General features: G+C 46.7%; 1 protein-coding gene across 3 annotated transcripts in view; it reads left to right on the top strand.

The window, feature by feature from the left end:
- The window catches only part of spata5 (spermatogenesis associated 5), a 64,489-nt gene that overhangs the window by 19,707 nt on the left and 24,534 nt on the right, over nt 1–20,248 (top strand). For all 3 annotated transcript variants that reach the window (XR_007388160.1, XM_049002630.1, XM_049002629.1), the window contains exon 14: nt 1,007–1,133. Coding sequence is in view for 2 of the 3 variants with exons in the window: in XM_049002630.1 (XP_048858587.1) it covers nt 1,007–1,133 (127 nt within the window). In the remaining variant the exon portion in view is untranslated. The remainder of the gene's footprint in view (nt 1–1,006; nt 1,134–20,248) is intronic.

Here is a 20,248-nt window from a genome sequence, read left to right as displayed (position 1 = left end):
GAACACTCTGTAACTGTGACTCTTTGTGTTCAACTGGCTGGTTGAAACAAAATCTTGGTCTGGACTTTTACTTTGTGTTGGCTGCCCCATGTTATCTGGTTGGGTTTATACGGGTGAGAGCAAAGCTTGGAGGAAGCCTTTTACCTTACCCCTAACGTGGCAGGTTTTGGGTTTAAGGCCCTGAAGATGATATTATTCTGCCGACTGTGGGATTCAAACCAGCAACCATCTGTACATGATCATAAGCTGCAGTGCCCAAGTAGCCAATAAGCATGTTTACTTAAAAATATGTGGTTAAAAGTGTATTATCTTTAGGGGGAGCGTGCTGGCTTTCACCCCTCCCAAACCAGAGTGACTGGTCGGCTTTGAGGGGAGTAATTAGCAAGCTCAAAAAACAGCAGGGGGATGGGGATGGGAAGCTGCGACCCACTGGCGGTTTTAGGGTGTTCTTTTCTGTTGTAGCCAGTGGGGGCCAGGGGAGTGATTTCCTTTCAAATCCGATACCTCTAAACAGGGATTATGGGCCGTTTCAGGATTTAACATGAGCAGGGAGGAGTCATGTTGAGGCAACGCGACCCCTGTTTTTCTGCAGCGTGTTCCGGTCACGCGGTTTTAATAAGAATGTTAGATTAAGAACATCTTTGTTGTGCTCTCAGTAGCTAATTAGGCTCAGGTTTCGCTCTGATGAAGAATTTCCCTACCGTCAGTGCATTTGCTGTACAGTTTGCGGCTTAGCTTTGTTAACTTCATGAAAAATGGGTACACACATGCTTCTGTAGTTTGGCCAGGAGAAGTTTCAGGGAACCCTAAACGTACTTTAACGATGCGCCACACGAAGGATGAGAAATAATGTCATATGCGGGTTGTGATGTACGGTTTGCTACTTCCAACCAAATTTTTAAAAACTACGAAATGTGAAAGTGCTAATATTTGGCAGGCGGATGACGGCGCATGCGTCTGGCAAATCGGGGGAGCCTGACGTCTCGTCGTTCTCTCTCCTCCGCAGCTCTGCAGCGTCCGGAGGCGTGGCCGACCGTGTTCTGGCCCAGCTTCTGACAGAGATGGACGGAATCGAGCAGCTCCGAGACGTCACGGTCCTGGCAGCCACCAACCGTCCGGATATGATAGATAAGGTAGGGTCTAGCCTCCTCCACCCCAACCAATCCCTGCCCGCTTATCCGACGTCTCTTAATGAAACATCCTGTGCCGTGATCAAAGAACACCCTCATTCTGTCAAAAGTGTTCTTGAAAAAGAATTGCAGAATCTGTTGGGGAGGGGAGCAAGCGACAGAGATATGAATGTGGAACTTGATTAATCATCATCCTCCGTAACTTTTGCTTCCTGATTTGTTGCTTCATGAGGAGAGAAGCCCAAAATAGGAATTGTCCCTGCAGCAGTTAGGTGGCCCTCTGCTTTCGGAAGACCAGGGCTTACAGCCTTTGGGAGTGGACAAGGGGCTGGGTTGCTGGGGGGGCGCTGGGAGGACAACGGCAAGCCACCCCGCCAGAGTAAAGGCCGCGTGGACTAGCTGGGAGCCCCCCCTCGCGGGTCGACGCCAGCTGTCAATCCGCAAACGGCCCGTTCCTCTCTCTGCACTATCACCACCTGGGGCAATGAAAACATGCCTCTCCAGGAGGTTTGACAGCGGAGGCCTCACGGGCCAGTGTCATTTCCGCCGCCAACAGCGCTCCGAGACCCATTAGGCGGGGCCGACTGCCCCGGGAAGACGTGTCGGGCCCCAGGGATCCCACCCGGGGCCCCGGCACAGGAAGCAGCCCTGGCAGCTGAGAAATCAAATTAGTCTGCCCTCCTGCCGGGCCCTGATTTGAATGTCAAACGCATTAGCCGTGATGGGAAACACAAGTCGCCCCAACAGAGCAACAGTTTTACTAGCTGCCCCACTTACTCTCTGTCCGTGTCCCTGTCCCCATGAAGAGGACTGTCAGCTCAGTCTGAGCGCCCCGCTTCACCGTCCATTGAGCCCATTACCATGAGAATGCTGGAATATGTGCGGACAAATGAAGATTAATGGGACATTTTGGTGTCACTGGGCTCATTGTGACCAGACCGAAGCTCACCCAGGCTGGTGGAGCAGTGTTTATTTGCTCGACAGAGGGGAGGGGGGAGGTATGGGTTGGGGGCTTTCGAAAGGGAAACCCCCACGTTTATTTAGAGAGAGGTTTGAGAAGCCCCCCCTACCCCCCCCCCCCCCCCGCCATGTCCCCTAGTGGGTTGTTATGATGGCGATCGCTATCAGAAACAAGTATCTACTTCCTACTTATCTGCCTCCTAGATGTCTGTTTTGAAGGAGCAAGGTGAAAGGAGAACTATGGGGTCAGCCAGCCATTGATGGGGGGGGGGGGGGGGGGGGCACTTTTACACTCCCCTGCTACCGTGCAGAAATCAGTGTTGGGCTCTGTATGAATGGACACTGCGGCTTCTGGTTATAAATGTAGTCGGTCGTAGGCCTGGGTAGTGTGATTATGCTTAATAGGCCTTGGGTGGCTCTCGGTGAAGTGACACTTAGTATGATTCCACATTTGATCTGTTTTAAACACCCTCAGTAATGCATGGCACTTAAAAACCTTCGGTGGTTGTGTGTGTGTGTATATATGTGTATATATGTATATATATCTGCTCATGTGATAAGCCTAAGAGAGGTGAAAAGTACCACTGCCCTCCTAAACAAACTGCTTTTGTTTGCTGTCAGAATTCTGGCCTTGCATATAATTCGCTGCTGACGTAACGACAGCCTGTTTTTCCTTATTTTTTAGGTATAAATATTGCAAATACCAATCTGTGAAATGCTAACCAAGCCAATAATCAGGAATTATGCGCTCTGGTTTATGAAACCGCAGTAAGTCCATTTGCAAACCATGCATAGCTTGAGCGGAAGGCTGGCCCGAGCTGAACGGATGTTCTTTTTCAGAAGGTCCCATTGGGATGGGTCACATTTCCTAGTGTCGAACAAACACAGATGTAACTATATGAGTGGACAGAAGGGGGCGCCAAATTAGACACTGCTCACCTATAATATTATCATTCGAGTGCCCGGCTCTCGGCCAAGTAGTGGCTGGTAAAGTAAATCTCTTTTAGCTTTTTTTTTTCTTCATCCACTGGAGTAACTCCACAACATAACGTGATTGTCGATCCAGAGATTTGGTATAAATACTACTTGCAAAATTATAGACCTCCCTTTTCAGTTGTTTATCATATGGAAACATTAACATGGAGCACTATGTGATTATACTATATTCGAAAGGGTCCTAGAGTTTTATACTTTAATCGATATCCTTTTCGTTTTGCAATGTTATGGAATTGCAGGCGGAGGTTTCCAACTTGAAGATAACTTTAATTTGTAATGAATTAGAAAATACAGGATGTTTTAACCTGTATAGTTCTTTAAAGCCAATGGAGTTCGCTGTGCATTCAGTGCTGCAGCTCTGGTTAGTGTCGGTGGTGTCCTCTTTGGAAAAGGGGGGGCAGAGAGGGGGGGTTGAAGCTGGACATGGGCCTTGCATGTCTTGTCATAGTAAAACCGGCTTGTCATTAGTTTTAATCTGCCGCCTAATGATTGCTGTCTTGCCAAAGCCAGACTATTTGACTATTTTAAATCTCTAAAAAATAACTTTTCACTTTCAAACAACCTCCCCAGTAATTTTTCATTTTCCACACATGATTGCAAAGTTACGGAATCTGACCTTAGTGACCCCCTCTAAAATTTTTTTAATAATTGTCGGGTGGGGGGGAGGGGGGGGCTTTGCTAATTGCATACCTCCCAGTGTCTTGAAAGAGAAAAAAAACAAGGTTTTTTTTTTAAAAAAAAAAACAGATCCAGGCTGGGAGAAATGGACAAATCCCCAAAAGTGACCTGCTAAATGCAGCTTCTTACCATAAACACACGTATACAAATGGCCTGCATCCAGTTCCTTTGCCGTTCGCTTAAATATCGTCTTCCAGTATTGCTCAGGAAATAGCTTTGACATTATTTACGGTGTTCTGTGCAAACACTGTTCTTAATTTGATGTGTTTCATGTAAACAAAAACTAAGATCAAGACAAGGGCTTGCTTAGGACAAACTGCAGCCTTGCTGTTCTGACTAATTAATTTAATCCCGCGTTGCCTTTAACGGGTTTTATTTGCAGAGGGGTGAAGATCAGCAGTGAAACGACAGCCCCGGATACGTTTGAGTGACATGAAAGGCTCTCGTTTAGGAGTCAGTGGTTTGCACAATAAAAACCATTATGCTGCAGGTTGGTTATGGGGACTGTGTTTAATTGCACTTTTGCTTTTGAATTCTCCTTAATGTTAATGCAGTAAAACTGCTCCCCAGTCAGCCATCTGTCCTGGACCAGTGTAAACTGGTGTCGACATTAAGTATACGCTCACGGAGAAATGCAGTCGGCGCAGATGACAGGAAGAAATTGTTTGCTCATGAAATACTTGAGTAAACTGTAATGTCTGTGGAACGAATCAGGTTCCTGACAAGCTATGAGTGCGGGACTAAAGTCCAGAATCTTATATTTTCCTTGTGTAAGTTAGGAGAGCTTAAAATTATGGGTATGGGCCGTTTTAAAGTAAAATGGCATGGAGAAGCGATTTGTGAATAAGCGATTTTATTGTATTAACCACTGAACATATAGAAATTGTTTGTGGTTCACAAATACATCATGTGCTATGTTCTTCTGCTTCAGCACTCTGATTGGGGGTTTCTGGTGAATCTAATGTGCCGTATGAGCATTACTGCACTATGCATGCCCTGCCCCTTAGCCTGCATTGGTCAGTGGAGATGGACACCGAAGGGGATGAGCTGCTCATTGGCTGAGGGACATTCCCCATCCTCATTAAACCTTAGCTGCCTTTGGTACCTGCTTGACAACTTAGCGCCACATGGACATTTATGAGCGGTATAGTGGATTTGTATTTGTGTTGGTCTGGTTCTATTTAAGAAAATCTAGAAGAGTTACATTAGATGAACAGGAACAGACCTATATAAAGTTGGCTTAAATTTCCAAAACGCAGGCAGTTACTTTATTGTGAAGCACAAGTTTTGTGGCTGCTCTTCTGCGGTCTTTCCTCAGAAGAACAGCATTGCACAAGAGCGTTGAGCTATGAAACCTGGGGTGGGGTGCACTGGGGGTCGGACCTTGATTTGCAACACGCACCCCCATGGAATGCCGCCAGGGACGTGCTTCGCGTGTGTCTCCGGTCCGTGGCGGCGGGGGGGGGGGGGTTCAGGGCTATTCAGGAGAGCTGGTTTTGCGTTTGGCAGCTGCACGCGGCAGTCTGTGCCCACATGTATAGACCTCAACTGAGGTGGAACCGCTCGGGTCTGATGACCCGTGTGTGAAAGCGATTGGCTGTCATTACAGGTCGTTTCCTACTCCGCTTAAGCACCCTCACACCATTGGCTTTTAAAACCATTATATGGCCTCAACCGACCATTAGCATATCCCTTTATTATCCAGTTTGGGTCCTTTTCTTTTCTTTTTCTTTGAAATGCAACATTGCCGTCGGTGTATCACCACAGGTCTGCGGGGATGTTTCTGTCCTTTAGGGATTAATCAGGAATGAGAGGGCTCATCACTGTGGGCTGGAGATGCTGATTTGGAGGGACTCGACAACTCGTCACCATCTTGACAGACCTGTTTCTTCCATCAGGGCCCTTTTGTTTGTGGTGACACGTGTGTGTGTGTGTGCGTGTGCGTGTGTTCAGCCTCTTAGCACCATCAACTCGTACCGTAACCTCACGTGCAGTTCCGCCGTTTGCTTAGCAGTCGCACCCCCACCTTGGCAACCATGCGATGCGTGGCTCCATTCCTATTGTGCTGCCTGCAAATGATTTTTCTCGGTATTGTGAAATAGGAGACCGTACCGCTCGCGGTTGGGTAAATGAGTCACGCATACTTGATCTCCCTCAATAAATGCCAATTTCAGTTGCAGTTTAATTTCTGTAGCCACGTTTTGAAAAATATGAATTTACATATATATTAAATCCAAGAGCTGCATTTTGACAAATTACATCATCAGTTCCTGACAAGTGTGTCATTCGATATTTTCCACCGATATTTCTGTTTATTATAATCTTTCATAGAATTGCCCCCCTCCCCAGCTGCTTGGAATTTTCGCTGGGGCCAACAGTTCCCCTGCCTCATGACTCACAGCTTGGGTGGTGTGATGCTGCATAGACCTTTTTGGAGAGCGCAGTGATGGTGCTTCCCTGAGTGCTTTTTGATATCTGTCTCTTTGATATCTCTGTGTTTCCGGCATTTTGTCGTCGAAAGGTACAGTTCCAAGCCTGAGCATCAAAAACTGAGAGGTCAGCTCATTTCCTGCTCATTGTGGATGAAATTCCCGTGTCCTGCATCTCCGTAAAAAAGGAAGTGTGTAAGGGTATAGAATATAAAGGTGATAATGACTTAGAACGTCCTGTTTTGACTATCAATCTTTTCTTAATCTTTGTATTCTTCCATGAAGAACCTGGTGTGGAGATGGCTATCTTCATTTGTTTAGTTTAATCTTGGTATGGTGGCCTTCCTGTAGATACAGTCAGGGTAGATCATGCTATCAGTCATCTCATTTGGAAAACCTGTAAGTGATACGGAGTGTGCCCTGGGTTGACTTTTTAATTTTTATTTTTTATTTTTTTTTATTCATCCATTTAAGAATAACGGTGTGTACTTTAGATTAATGGAACGCCAATTACCTGCTTCCCTGAAAATTGAGACGTATATCCCTTTAATTGAAGTACAGAAAAGTAGACTGGGGGCGTAGACCCAAGCGCCATCCGGGTGCTGGTGTGAGTTCGTTTTTTTAAGCCAGTTGATATTTAGCCAAAGGAGTTATTTATAGCGTTGCTGAACCCTGAAATGGGGCAATGAGATTAATGTCCTTGGTTCTGCCAAGGCAAAGGTGGCTTGACTATGGGACTGCAAACACAGCCAGTGGTGGGCCCACTCGCTCCCCCCCCCGCCTAACCCGCAGGAGTTCCAGGTAACAGAATGCTGACATGGCAACCCCAAGACATCAAGTGGCCTGGAGTTCCTAAGACTGGTGTGGGATCACATGCTCTGCTCTATGCTGGTGTCAGATAACGTGTCCATTTGCCATGCGGGCTCCTTCAACCCAACCCCACACCCCCACCATCTAGACAAAAAAATCCGTACAGCTTGCTTTCCGTAGCAGAATACACTAAGGAAACAAAATACTCCATTTGTCTGAAAAGTGCCTGATTCCTAAGACTTACATGTGGCGTTTTTAACTGTGTTTTTTTTTCTATATATTATGTAGAATAATTTACTGAACTGATTTATTTTGGGCTACTGTGCTTGACAACACCTCAACTGCCACAAGAGGCAAGTCTGTTGAACGTTTGAGTATGCTTTGCATGAAGGTTATCCCCAAAGTGAAGTCATGGATGTGTACCTCAGCCGGGCTCCGAAATTCGCTCTTAAACTTCATGGCTGCCTCACATCTGCTTTTAGGGGGGCTTTGTGCGGGTTAACAAGCAGAGCCTGGGCTGGGATGAAAGGAGAGTTTACACTAAACAAGGGCTAAGCCACATGTGCTGCATGCTGGTTGCAGGCCTGCACTTCCTGTTTTGTGTGTGTGCTGTGAGAGGCCGGGATGAGGCTGCTTTGTGAGCTCGGATACCTGGCAGACGCCCTCAGCTTGTGTAATCTTGCCTCCCTGAGCAGAGAACACAGGAGCCTTAGAATGCCCTCAGTCCAGGAAATCTCCAGCCTTTTCCTTATTGCCACACCTAATACTCCCCACCACCACCACAATTTGCAACAGGCACGCTCTTCACTCACTGTCGTAATGCCGGACGGGGGGTGGGAATCGAAAGAAAAATCGCTTTTAAAAAAGCATCGTGAGTATTACCTCACTGGGAGTCAGGTAGACGAAGTCTTTTGAAAGACGCCTTTGAAGACGATTATCAGTTTTGTTCAACGATTCGGAAAGTTCAGGAGAAATAGCTGGGTTAGAGTATTGGGTGTTTCGTGCCTGGGGTGCTGGCTCTATGCTTTTCCATTGTCTCCTAAGCCCATGCACGCAGAAAATGCCGTCCATAGGCGGTGTATGTATGTATGCATGCATGCAAAAGTCTTATTCAGTCAAAGAAAACATTTAAAGCTATTCATTTGGGTAGTAAGTATATGCGTGCTCAGAAAAAAAACGCACAATTTATCATTAGAGCATATAGAAATAAATAGTAACAAAATTTAGTTTTGTTCTCTAAAAAGCTGTGGGTATGATGGCTAGATGGACACCTCTTTGGTTCCCAAACCTCTCCTCAGGGGCACCACAGTCATTCTGTGACATTTCACCACCAGGTCAATATATTCATTAATTGATTGATTAATTGATTAAATGACTCGGTGAGGTATTGATTAGCCAAACATGGCGTGCAAGTGGTTATATATATAAATTGGTTATGTAATATGAAGTTTTACACATGAAAGCACAGAGTTTTAAACACGAACATCATTTTCTTTGTATGCCTAAGACTTTTGCAGAGTACTGCATATATGTGTCAGTTTTGCATGTGTGTGTGCACCCAGGCCTTGTCAAATGAAGTCATCCCAACTTTGCACTTCTCTGAGGAGCCATGAGCAGCCCCCTTGGTTGAGGGGGGTTCTTGGTGGGGGAATAAGCACCCCATTGTATGACATACACCCCAGAGGAGCCCGCTACTGTGCTACTTCCTAGTGGCGCATTAAGAGCCGCTTGCAGGTGGATTAGATGTAAGTTCTGGGATTTAGGCAGGGGCAGCTTGGAAAGCCACCGCTGTGGATTGGGTCCTCGAGTCAGGAAGGGAAAGCGCCTGGAACAAGGGAAATTCTGTCCCGGCAACAAACAAGACAGCTATTGTGTATCGGGGGCCACGGGCAGCGCCAAGGCGGCCCATGAAGGAATCCCAATGTATACTCTGAAACGGACCCAGTCATCGGTGTCGGCTAGCCCTCGTGAAAGAGCCGAAATCAATCTCCCCACCAGTGAGGAGATTGTTCGCCTGTCCGGAAAGACCGCTTCCGGTCACAAACATGTTGGTGTTTTTTTTTTCGGGGAACCTGTGGTTCATACCCGCCTCTTTCCCTAGTGTGGAGGAGAACATCACTTTGAGGCAACGCTTATCTCTGTCCCTTTTCTACCATGTGATAGTGTGTGGGATTTTTTGAGGTCTTTCTTCTCGTAACTATGTTGTATCACAGGGTCTGAGTTGCCCCCCCCCCCATCCCTTCTCTGGGGATGATTTAGCCTTTTCTTTACTACCCTGAGTGGTCTCAGAAAATTAATAGATGACTTTATGAAGGACACTCATCCATTATGTGTGATGAATTTTAATGAATTCCTATGGGCGGGTTTAGAAAAAGGAATCGTCCAAAAACCTCAATTTAGTGCTTTTTTGCTTTTGGCAGCAGCTTGTGAGAGTTGAATCATCCTGAAGTCTGATTCTCGGGCAGTGTCCGGTCAAGGGTCGAGCCTGTAGGAACAGCGGTAAACCGCGAAGCAGGTCTTTCCGGCGGTAGGCTTGCAGCCGAGGGCGAAATGTCAGATGTCAGAAATGCTTTTACACGTCAGTCGGGGTCCTGAACAAATGTCATATAACCGTTTGGAAGCGTGGCTGCATAGGGACAGTAAACTCTCGTGCAGTATAACTTCATGAAGGGGGACAGTGCGCTGTTTGCCGTTTATGAGCACCCTGCAGTTATCTTGTATCCCACATGTTGCACCACTAACATCTTGCGCCCTGATGGGAGTTTGTATATGTTTTACTTTGTCTGCTTTTTGGGTCAAGCAAAAGGATTTTATAGTTGCAGAAGAGTCGACCCGTTGCTCCGCAGCAGCGTTTCCGCCAACTCTCTGAACTCGCGCCTGTAGCCTCGTTCTTCAGATTTGGGAGCAGCGGAATTTCGAGAGGAGATCCAGCATGTCAGTTTGAGCAGGAAGTTGGCGCCCAGACCTCTGCACAGGCCATTACCTCTCGTGGAGGCTAGCGGGGCCCTGCCTGTGCCTCGGGGACCGTCTCTGATGTCCCAGCCACTCTCCGCCTGGCCGGCCATATAGCTCCAGCATTTGGGAGGGAGGAAGGCTCCCCCACCCCCCCAAACCGCCCACCAAGAGCCGCCTCTGAAGCAGATGACCTTCGGGGGATTTAGCTGAAACCTGCTGTTCTCCTCTGCCTCCAACCGCCCCCCCCCCTTAGCTTTCTCTTTTCCTTCCTTCCTTCGTTCCTTCACTAATGGCTCCCTTGTTCCTGCGCAGCAGTGGCTGCCAGGCAGCAGCAGTTGGGGAAGATTCATTACAAGGCAGGCTGCAGTAATTGTAAACAGACAAGGGCCCAGAACGGCACTCTCGCCCGGGGCCAAGTGGCCATGAACACTGGTGGAAGGAGGCGACGGGAGGGGTGCAGCTCACGCTCTCACAGCCGGAGAGGATACGCACTTGGCTTCGCCATTTGTCAGCCATTTGCGGCCGTTTGTTCTGTCCGCATCCCGATTGGTTCACTGACTCGGGCCGTGCTTCCTTCTGTGATGTGATTCGCCGGCATGGATTAAAGGCAGACTGCAGGATCTCTGTTGCGACGCATCCCTCATGCTGACTTAAAAGTACCTTTTTCTTAGGGGAAGGTAGGACTCCCTAGTGCCCCTTCATCAGCACGAAGGTGGCCCATGCATGTTGTGCCGCAGTGCTGACTGATTGGCAGGGAGGGTGGGGAGAGGATGAGGTTGGGGTTTTCCTGCAAAGAGGGGTGTGTCCAGATGCCTATGACCCAGGCACATCCCCCAGTGGCCCGATTATAAAATGTCTTATGATTCGACAAGGCATGAGGTCAGGTCTCCTTCCCAAACTAGGCCCTTATTAGTCCCTTAGCCAGTCCGTGCACGAGGCCAGCCTTGTCCCAACAGTGCTTCAAATGCATTGTGCGCAGGGATATTTACAGGATGTGGATGCACGCCAACTGATTTCAGATTGCACATGATGATTTGCAGGATTCAAAACACCCAGCTTTATTCCTTCAGGCTCATTTGTGTGTGTGTGTGTGTGTGTGTGTGTGTGTGTGTGTGTGTGTGTGTGTGTGTGTGTGTGTGTGTGTGTGAGAAACGTATGAATCAGTGCTCATGTGTTACCAAAAAAATCAATCAAAATTCACGATTTGTTTAATGCTGGGAGATTATCTTTGTGTGACACTTATTGCTTGATCAGCTGTTTTCGATTGATTTGGATTTCAGTGATAAACAGATTTCTATGAAGTCTCAGTTCTGTCTAAGTTATTGTTTTGTTAAATCCCTGCTACAGTTTACAGTGATTGAGGTGTATCACAGGGACACTGGTGGAGTTGGGTGCCAAGCTTCAGTGTTGTTCGGGAGTGGCAGGCCTTCCCTGGGTTCCATCTTGTTACTACAGTGGCCTGTTCCCCGTGGCTGTTTACTGAGTCCCTGCAGGCCTGTCCCCACCCCTTTTTACATGCAGGTTTGTTTGCAGGTAAACAGGCATCATTGCAACCAGCGTCCTCCTCTCAACACCAAAAAAGGAAGGCTGGAAAATCGCAGTGCTCTTTGTGGCAGTCCAGGGGTGCGAATTCTGTACATTTAGGCATTTTGGTTATGTAGAGAGTGACCTTTTAGTGTGTTCACATCTCGGGAGTGGAAACGTAATGGAAATGTAGGAATACTCCTTGTTGTTTCAACCACTGGAAACTTTTGTGCTGCAGACGAATATAAACATATTACAGTCGTTTACAACTGCAGTATCCTGTTATTTTATGGGCTGTTTACATCCCTTTTGTATGTGTATAACATGACTTTGTTTTGTTTTAGTTTAGATAAATCATGTTTTTCCCAGTTAATGGCAGCTTCAGAGCTTGCCAGTTCCGATGCGCCGAATACTTTTGTTTCGAATGAATAATGGTGTGTTTTTTTTTTTTATTTATCTTATTTGATACACCTTGATGTTTATACTTTCGTTCAAATTATATCAGATGATGGATTATCCATCAAGTTATGGAATTTTTTTTTTTTTTTAAACTTTAAAAATAATTCCTGGCATTGCTGTCCAGAGCAGATAGCGATAGATAGTGGTCATGGGACAGAGGCTTTAAACCGGAAGGTTACTGGGTTCGGTGCTTAGAGACACATTGCTGTAATACCCTCGAGTATTGTGGTTGAATTGCTCCAGTGAAATTTCCGTTTATACACAATGGGTAGAAAGTCAAGCCCCCAGGGATGAAACATCTAAGTGTTAGCATGATTCTTGGTGCATTTATTCCTGCGTCTAATAAGCCCGACTCTTTGTCTACCATGCAGAACTTTAAGTGCGGTGCAGGATCAACCACATTCACTTCTGCTGACCAACTACAGATTTTGTTTCATTCTTTGCTTTTATTTTAGGAAGCCCTTTAACCCCCCCCCCCCCCCAATCCCCCCCGTTTTTCTATCCATCTGTCCTTCTGGCCCGCCGGGAAGAATTCATATTTTTGTTTTGTAGAATCTCGTATCTTCCTTGGCTTTCAGTGGGGGAAATAACGACAAAAACAACAAAATAAAAGGGGAAGAACCTGAGTGCATTACAGATACTGCTTACGCCACCCCTAAGACGTTCATTTTGTCCACTGATTATGGTGTACGGTTTCTATAAAGACAAACAGAACCCTCTAAATATGGCCGATCCGAAAAGGTCCCGCATTTTGAGAGGGGGGAAATGAAGCCAATTAGGGGACGGAAACCACTAATTAAAAGCTACATGCTCTACAGATTGCATCAGTTTTATTTTCTTTGTGACTGGTTGGGTTGTCATTTTGGTTTTGGGCCATTCCACGTTCTTTTGATTAAATGTAGTAGGGAAGGTTGCCATTTTGTTTTGTTTTTTTTGCTTATATGCTTCAAAATTAGCAAACGTACAAAAATCTGTGTGTGTATTCCCAATACTGCCTTTCTGCATCCGGCCCATATTGACGGCCCTGACGTCTGTGGTGCTCCAAGATGCTTTATGTAGGTGCTTATGCATATGTCTCTGCATTATCCGCTTGGCAGCTTTTGATTTATTTGCATACGCATACGTGTGTTTTGACTTTGGATGACCCGGATCACTTTATGCTTCAGGGATGTGGTGGTTAACCAAGATGCTCACATTGAAACCCTACTGGGAACACGATCTCTGTCTCCAGTAATCTGCTTCTGATCTAAGTAGCGTGTGATGCACACTTGATAGGGTAGTCGGAGAACTGATACTGGAATTATCTCCTGCTCGGCTGTAACGGGTAGACGAGATGTTTGAGATGGTACAAAAGGTAATGCCTTTTTAGAGGTGATGGCTAGCTGGTCTGGGGCAGGGTTTAGGAGACCTGACTGGGCAGCTTTCTAGCCTGATGCTGATGGAAGGTAACTGCAGCCTGCTATAGCGTTTGCTAGGCAAAGTGTCCTCTGGGTTTCGCTTGTCTGTCAGTCGTCTTTGGCTGTCTTCCTTTTACGTGACACCGGAGTAAAGTCAAGCCTTGACAAGCATTCTGGCGTGAGGGTGGAGATGCCTCCGGCCAGGGAAATCTCTTCCCCCCCCTCCTCTGATCAGAGGCTGGGTGTCTAGAGGAAAGTTATTGCTTAAAACTACAGCTTTGCACCCTCTCACCCTATTTGGGGATGTGGAAGACATCGCCTACCCCAAGTCAGCCAAGCAGGGGGTTCAGTTTGAACCTGCAGCTCCCCGCTGTTGCTCTCAGGCCACGCCCCCTTGGATTTGGCGACCAATGGTGAGCTCGCATATCTCGATGGGCGTAGCCTTGATGTCTACCCTGAGGGCAACCGAGGCCTCTGTCATCATCTTCCTTCCCTGGAACGGTAGTGGCAGCACACTAAGGAAAAAAGAGGAGGAGGAGAAAGGGAGAGAGAATGAGGGGGAGGGAAAAAAAACCCCTCTAACTTCCCTTTCATCTTGCTGATGTCTTTCCCATATTGAACTACTGAGCGGTGTCTTGCTTGAGCTGGGTTTGTCTGTTAGCGATACTTTGTATAGCACCATATATATACATATATATCTCCAAAACAGAAGGGGGAAAATGTTATTCTCTAAAATCCCATTTGCTGTCATTTGCAGGATGCTTCTTATACCCTGCATATGGAGCCGTCTGTTCGCTTGCTGCAGGGCACAGGGGGATCAGTAGCTAAAATGTTTATTTTCAATACGACACTTCTCGATACTGTCCAGCTTTGGCCTTTTTCTGGTAAGGATGCCTTCAGTCCGGTGCAGTAGCGCCTTCATTTATCTGACACCCTCATCCTTCGTGAAATGCTGAACTTGGGCACTGCGTCCTGCAGTCAGCCATGTCCGCTTTGTCCATCCTGTGTGACGCAGCGGCACTCGGTGGACCGCTTGAGCTTGTTCGGCCGGCCCCTGTGGCGTTCTCAAAGTGCCCCCACCCCCCCCCCCCCCTTACTGCATTGTAATGGTTCTCAGTGGAATACCTCCAGCAATCGTACTTTCAGCCAAACCACCCCCCAAAAAAAAAAAAAAAAAATCGCTGTTCATGTTCCCATTCTTTCTGTTCTCTTGTTTGTTTGTAAAAATTTTACGGAGGTTTTTTTTTTTTTTTTTTTTTTTTTTCCCCCCTTCTAAAACTAAAAATGCACTTTAATGAATGTGGCATCAGGGAACTGGCAATGCTACAGAAGAGCTGTGTCAGCAGGGGGCTGGGGTTTGGTGGAGGCAGGGGGGAGCTGTGCCAGGCATTTGGGCGGCTGTCAATTCCACAGGAGCAGGGAATTGGCTTAGCGATACACGCCCCTCCTCACCTAAGCGTGTTATCCATCTGTCCATGAGCCGGCTGAATATGCCAGGTGTGTGGTGTTTCATTTAGATAGACTTCATGCACCACATCTCTCTGGCCCCATGCAGGTCACATATTTTGGGCAGTATTACCAGTGACTTGCTCGCTTTGCATGAATCTCAGGCCTCTCGTCCTGATGTTGGAGTGATATTATTTGGAAAGTCGAAGTAATTTGTAAGTCTTGTACCAGACAGCAGGAAAATTCAGTACACATGCATATGATTTCATATGAACATGTGACCTGTCTCTATACCGCCATGTGGTTTCCTATGAACGTGTGACCCGTCTCTATACCGTCATGTGGTTTCCTATGAACGTGTGACCCGTCTCTATACCGCCATGTGGTTTCCTATGAACGTGTGACCCGTCTCTATACCGCCATGTGGTTTCCTATGAACGTGTGACCCGTCTCTATACCGGCATGTGGTTTCCTATGAACGTGTGACCCGTCTCTATACCGCCATGTGGTTTCCTATGAACGCGTGACCTGTCTCTATACCGCCATGTGGTTTCCTATGACCATGTGACCTGTCTCTATACCGCCATGTGGTTTCCTATGAACGTGTGACCTGTCCCTATACCGCCATGTGGTTTCCTATGAACGCGTGACCTGTCTCTATACCGCCATGTGGTTTCCTATGAACGTGTGACCTGTCTCTATACCGCCATGTGGTTTCGTATGAACGTGTGACCTGTCTCTATACCGCCATGTGGTTTCCTATGAACGCGTGACCTGTCTCTATACCGCCATGTGGTTTCCTATGACCGCGTGACCTGTCTCTATACCGCCATGTGGTTTCCTATGAACGTGTGACCTGTCTCTATACCGCCATGTGGTTTCCTATGAACGTGTGACCTGTCTCTATACCGCCATGTGGTTTCCTATGAACGTGTGACCTGTCTCTATACCGCCATGTGGTTTCCTTTGAACGTGTGACCCGTCTCTATACCGCCACGTGGTTTCCTATGAACGTGTGACCTGTCTCTATACCGCCATGTGGTTTCCTATGAACGTGTGACCTGTCTCTATACCGCCATGTGGTTTCCTATGAACGTGTGACCTGTCTCTATACCGCCATGTGGTTTCCTTTGAACGTGTGACCCGTCTCTATACCGCCACGTGGTTTCCTATGAACGTGTGACCTGTCTCTATACCGCCATGTGGTTTCCTATGAACGTGTGACCTGTCTCTATACCGCCATGTGGTTTCCTATGAACGTGTGACCTGTCTCTATACCGCCATGTGGTTTCCTATGAACGCGTGACCTGTCTCTATACCGCCATGTGGTTTCCTATGAACGCGTGACCTGTCTCTATACCGCCATGTGGTTTCCTATGAACGCGTGACCTGTCTCTATACCGCCATGTGGTTTCCTATGAACGCGTGACCTGTCTCTATACCGCCATGTGGTTTCCTATGAACGCGTGACCTGTCTCTATACCGCCATGTGGTTTCCTATGACCGTGTGACCTGTCTCTATACCGCCATGTGGTTTCCTATGAACGTGTGACCTGTCCCTATACCGCCATGTGGTTTCCTATGAACGCGTGACCTGTCTCTATACCGCCATGTGGTTTCCTATGAACGTGTGACCTGTCTCTATACCGCCATGTGGTTTCGTATGAACGTGTGACCTGTCTCTATACCGCCATGTGGTTTCCTATGAACGCGTGACCTGTCTCTATACCGCCATGTGGTTTCCTATGACCGTGTGACCTGTCTCTATACCGCCATGTGGTTTCCTATGAACGTGTGACCTGTCTCTATACCGCCATGTGGTTTCCTATGAACGTGTGACCGTCGCTACACTAGCCTACAGTTTCATATGAACATGTGACCGTCTCTCTGCTGCCATGCAATTTCACATGAGCATGTGACCGTCTCATTGCTGCCACATGGTTTCATATGAACATGTGACCATCCCTCCGTTGCAACGCGGTTTTTTATGAATGTCATTGTCTCTTTCCATTGCTAGCAGTTTCATACAAACACATGATTTCATACGAACATGTGACATGCTTCCACGTTTCCGTTTGACTGACATGATGGAAGTGTGTGAATTTGCCTTGGAAAAGTTACCGTCCGGAATATATATTCAGTACGTGGTTACAAAACGGTAATTTATTGAGTGATATGATACATTTTTGGGTGCCAAAAAGGGCAGACTGTTGGAACCACAAATGTTTGGAAAACTCACTTCAGAATTTACACTAATAAGCATTTTCACGTGCAGAATTTTTCAGCGCTGGGTGAGTAATAAAATGCATAGTTAAATTTATTAAAAGCGCATAAATATATTCAGCATTTTCTGTTGAAAACTGTTCAACTCTGAATAATTTTAGATTCCCTCTGAAATAAGTTCTTGAAACCAGCCATATCAGTGAAGCCAGGTTTCTTCAGTATATCATGTCAGGATCTCCACTCCTAGAATGTTCCCTTTCAGTGTTTTTCCATCGTACATCAAAGCTAATAAATAAAAATCCTGCCTCTTGCCAGTGCTGGTAGGCTGCAGGAAGTGTGCTGCCGTATCTGTATGTGGTTGGAAAACAGATGTAGGATGTTTCCAGATTACTTTTACAAGGAGGCCAAGTGCTCAGCATTGAACGTATTGATTAACCTCCCTGATCTTTTCAAGTAAGTAGCTCAACAAAGTGATTGCCAGGTCTGGTGATAAATTTTAACTTTTTTGTTTTCTGAACTTACAAATGGTGAAAGAAATGGAGGATGGCAGGGATATATTCACACAAATGTCTGACATTGAGGGCCAGAAACGACATAGAAAAGAGGTAGGGGTGATTGTCTTTCTAGCTACGGTCAGCTGACAGAATCTGAAATCACAGGTCTCTGATCAGTTTTTATTGTTTATTTCTCAATATGGATCATTTCGTGCTTTTTTTTTCTCCTCCTCGATGCCTTGGTCTTCCCATAATTTAATGAGCTACATCTCAAGTTTGCAAACCCGTATTCTGACAAATAAATGTTAGGCGCGCTGCTCTTGCTTCAGGATAGGGTTTCTGCCAGGCTAATGAAACTGCAAGGCGCTTGTGAAGCCTGAACTTCCTTTTCCATCTGAAGTTCGAGTCAGTTCGCTGATGTCTTTTTCTTCCTCTTTTCTTCCCTTAAACGTCTGGCTTTTGTCTTCGAAGGAGCCTGTCCTCTCCTGATCGGAAGCCTGTGGAAGTGTTGAGTCTGGCCTGGGGTATAGATGTATGTCCTAATCCGGCACGGCCTGTGAGTGTTTGACACCTCCTCAGGACTCCTCGACTGTGAGACATTGTGTTAAATCATCTGCCTGGTTGCCCATGTGGGTAATCATGCATTCAGATAAAGCCGGCATCTTCAGATTGGCCGGCGATGCTATCTGGGGAGATCTCTGGGTCTCCGGGCCAATTAGGTACCATTGCTTTTGCCTGCATACAGCATTGCGTGATCCTCCTCACGGAGGAGCTAACCACAGTGTCACATTCAAGTGCAGTTAATGTAGACTGGCCTTCTTATTGCGGATCACCCAAACTCTGAGGTTTTTCCTCCGACTGACAGGAAAATCACTGTTGACTCAGGGCATGATGGGTTTTCAAATAATGCCGCGTGACCACTTACAACGTCTAAGATGCAAAAATATGGCTCGGTTCAAATATTTCTGTGTAAGTAGAATGAAACAGTAGACCAGACCAAACTTTTATCATTGTAGTCATTATAACTCTTCTATCTGAAAACTTGGCTGTGTTTACTGTATGATTCACCTTTAAAAGGCTTGCATTGTAGATGATGGTGGAAAGCGATGTGTCCCAGGTTCCTTGTTATCAGATCATCCTTGTGATTGTGGCTTGTAACGATGGAGCTCACACACTGAATGACTGCTGAGGAATTGTGCCCTTTTGCTGTCTGCATTCCTCCTCCACCTATCTGAGCATACTTTGTGATGGTCACTTAACCGTCTGGGACTCTAATCTGGCTGATATTTTGACGCAATTTCATATTATTACAGTGGTAGATGATGGATTTGACCTTGCCTCGAGTCTGAGCTCTAATTGCGAATAGGAATGTTTAGCATTTGTCCAGGAAGGAGTCTTATGTTGTCTAGATGTTAAGATTTGTGTTGGGAGTGACGAGGATGGACCGGATTAGGGACGAGTATATTAGACGGATGCTTTGGAGACAGAGACAAAGAGGTGAGATTAGGCTGGTTTGGATATGAACAGAGGAGAGGTCTTGGGTTTGTTGGGAGGAAGATGCTGAGGATGAAGCTGCCAGGAAAGTGGAAAAGCGGAAAGCTTAAGAGGAGGTTCATGGATATGGTGAGAGAGGACATGCAGGTGGTTGGTATGAAAGAGGAAGATGCAAAGGACAGGAAGAAATAGAAATGGATGATCCGCTATGGCCACCCCTAACGGGAGCAGCCGAAAGAAGAAGTTGTCTTTATAAATAAACTTTTGAATGTGTTTGAGCTGCCAGTTGTTTTTCTTCAGATTCAGCATGTTATTGACGGCCTATTCAATGGACGACGTGACCACAATAAGTGGGATCCGATGCTGTATACGTGTGACTCGATCACCGCAGAGCTCATAAGACTGCCAGTTACTTAAGCAGAATCGGTTGTTGTGGTAGCCCGCTGAGTGTCTCCACTTTGTCCGAGCAGACAGGTTTATATTTTCTGTTGTGTTTCTGGAAGATAAGTAAGTGTCATCCATATGAAGTGCACAGAAACAAGGGAGGGCTCCGGCTCGATCTGACCAGATGCGACACGCTCTCGTTATTGATCCCTCCAGGGTCCCGTGAGGCTAATGTCAGACACGGCAGGGGCTTCAAAGAGCTTGGTAATGATGGTGCTCGGATTAGTCTTCAATAGCCTCTGATCATTGTGGAGTGACTGCAAGCACCCCGGGATAAGATACTCAACTCCAGAACAGTGAGGATGAGGTCAGGCCCTGACAGAATGCGAATGCCCAATCTTCACCTCTCCACAGCCTCGGGCTGGTGAGTCAAGACCTTTTAGCCTCCCGACAGGGTGTGGCCACGTCAGATTATTAGGTCCTACAGCCTTTTTCTCATGATGTTCTCAGCAGCTAACGATGGTTACCTTCCACCAATGTCTTTGTGGTTCGCAAAGAGAAGGGATTTCAAGAACTGTTTTTTTTTTTTTTCCACATTCTGTATCTTGCTCTCGTTCTTAAACTCTGATGGTATCTCCAACTCTGTTCTTCCTGGACGGTGTAGTTTTACAGATGGCTTGGCCGCTCCAGCCAGATCTTCTCTGCACCACATGCCCCCTTGGGCCCCTTCCTCTGCTCGATTCCGCGCATGAGCCCGGCCCTGGAAGCAGCAGCAGCCTGCAGATTGTGTTAGTCCGGCAAGCTCTGATAACTCGCACTATAAATTCTCGGCTGTATGATCTGTGGAAGCAGCAGACGTATTGGGCTCA

This window comes from Brienomyrus brachyistius, unplaced genomic scaffold (genome assembly GCF_023856365.1).
Source record: "Brienomyrus brachyistius isolate T26 unplaced genomic scaffold, BBRACH_0.4 scaffold70, whole genome shotgun sequence".
Taxonomy (NCBI): Eukaryota; Metazoa; Chordata; class Actinopteri; order Osteoglossiformes; family Mormyridae; genus Brienomyrus; species Brienomyrus brachyistius.
Note: the sequence above shows the minus strand (reverse complement) of the source record. Positions and strands in the feature narration are given on the sequence as shown.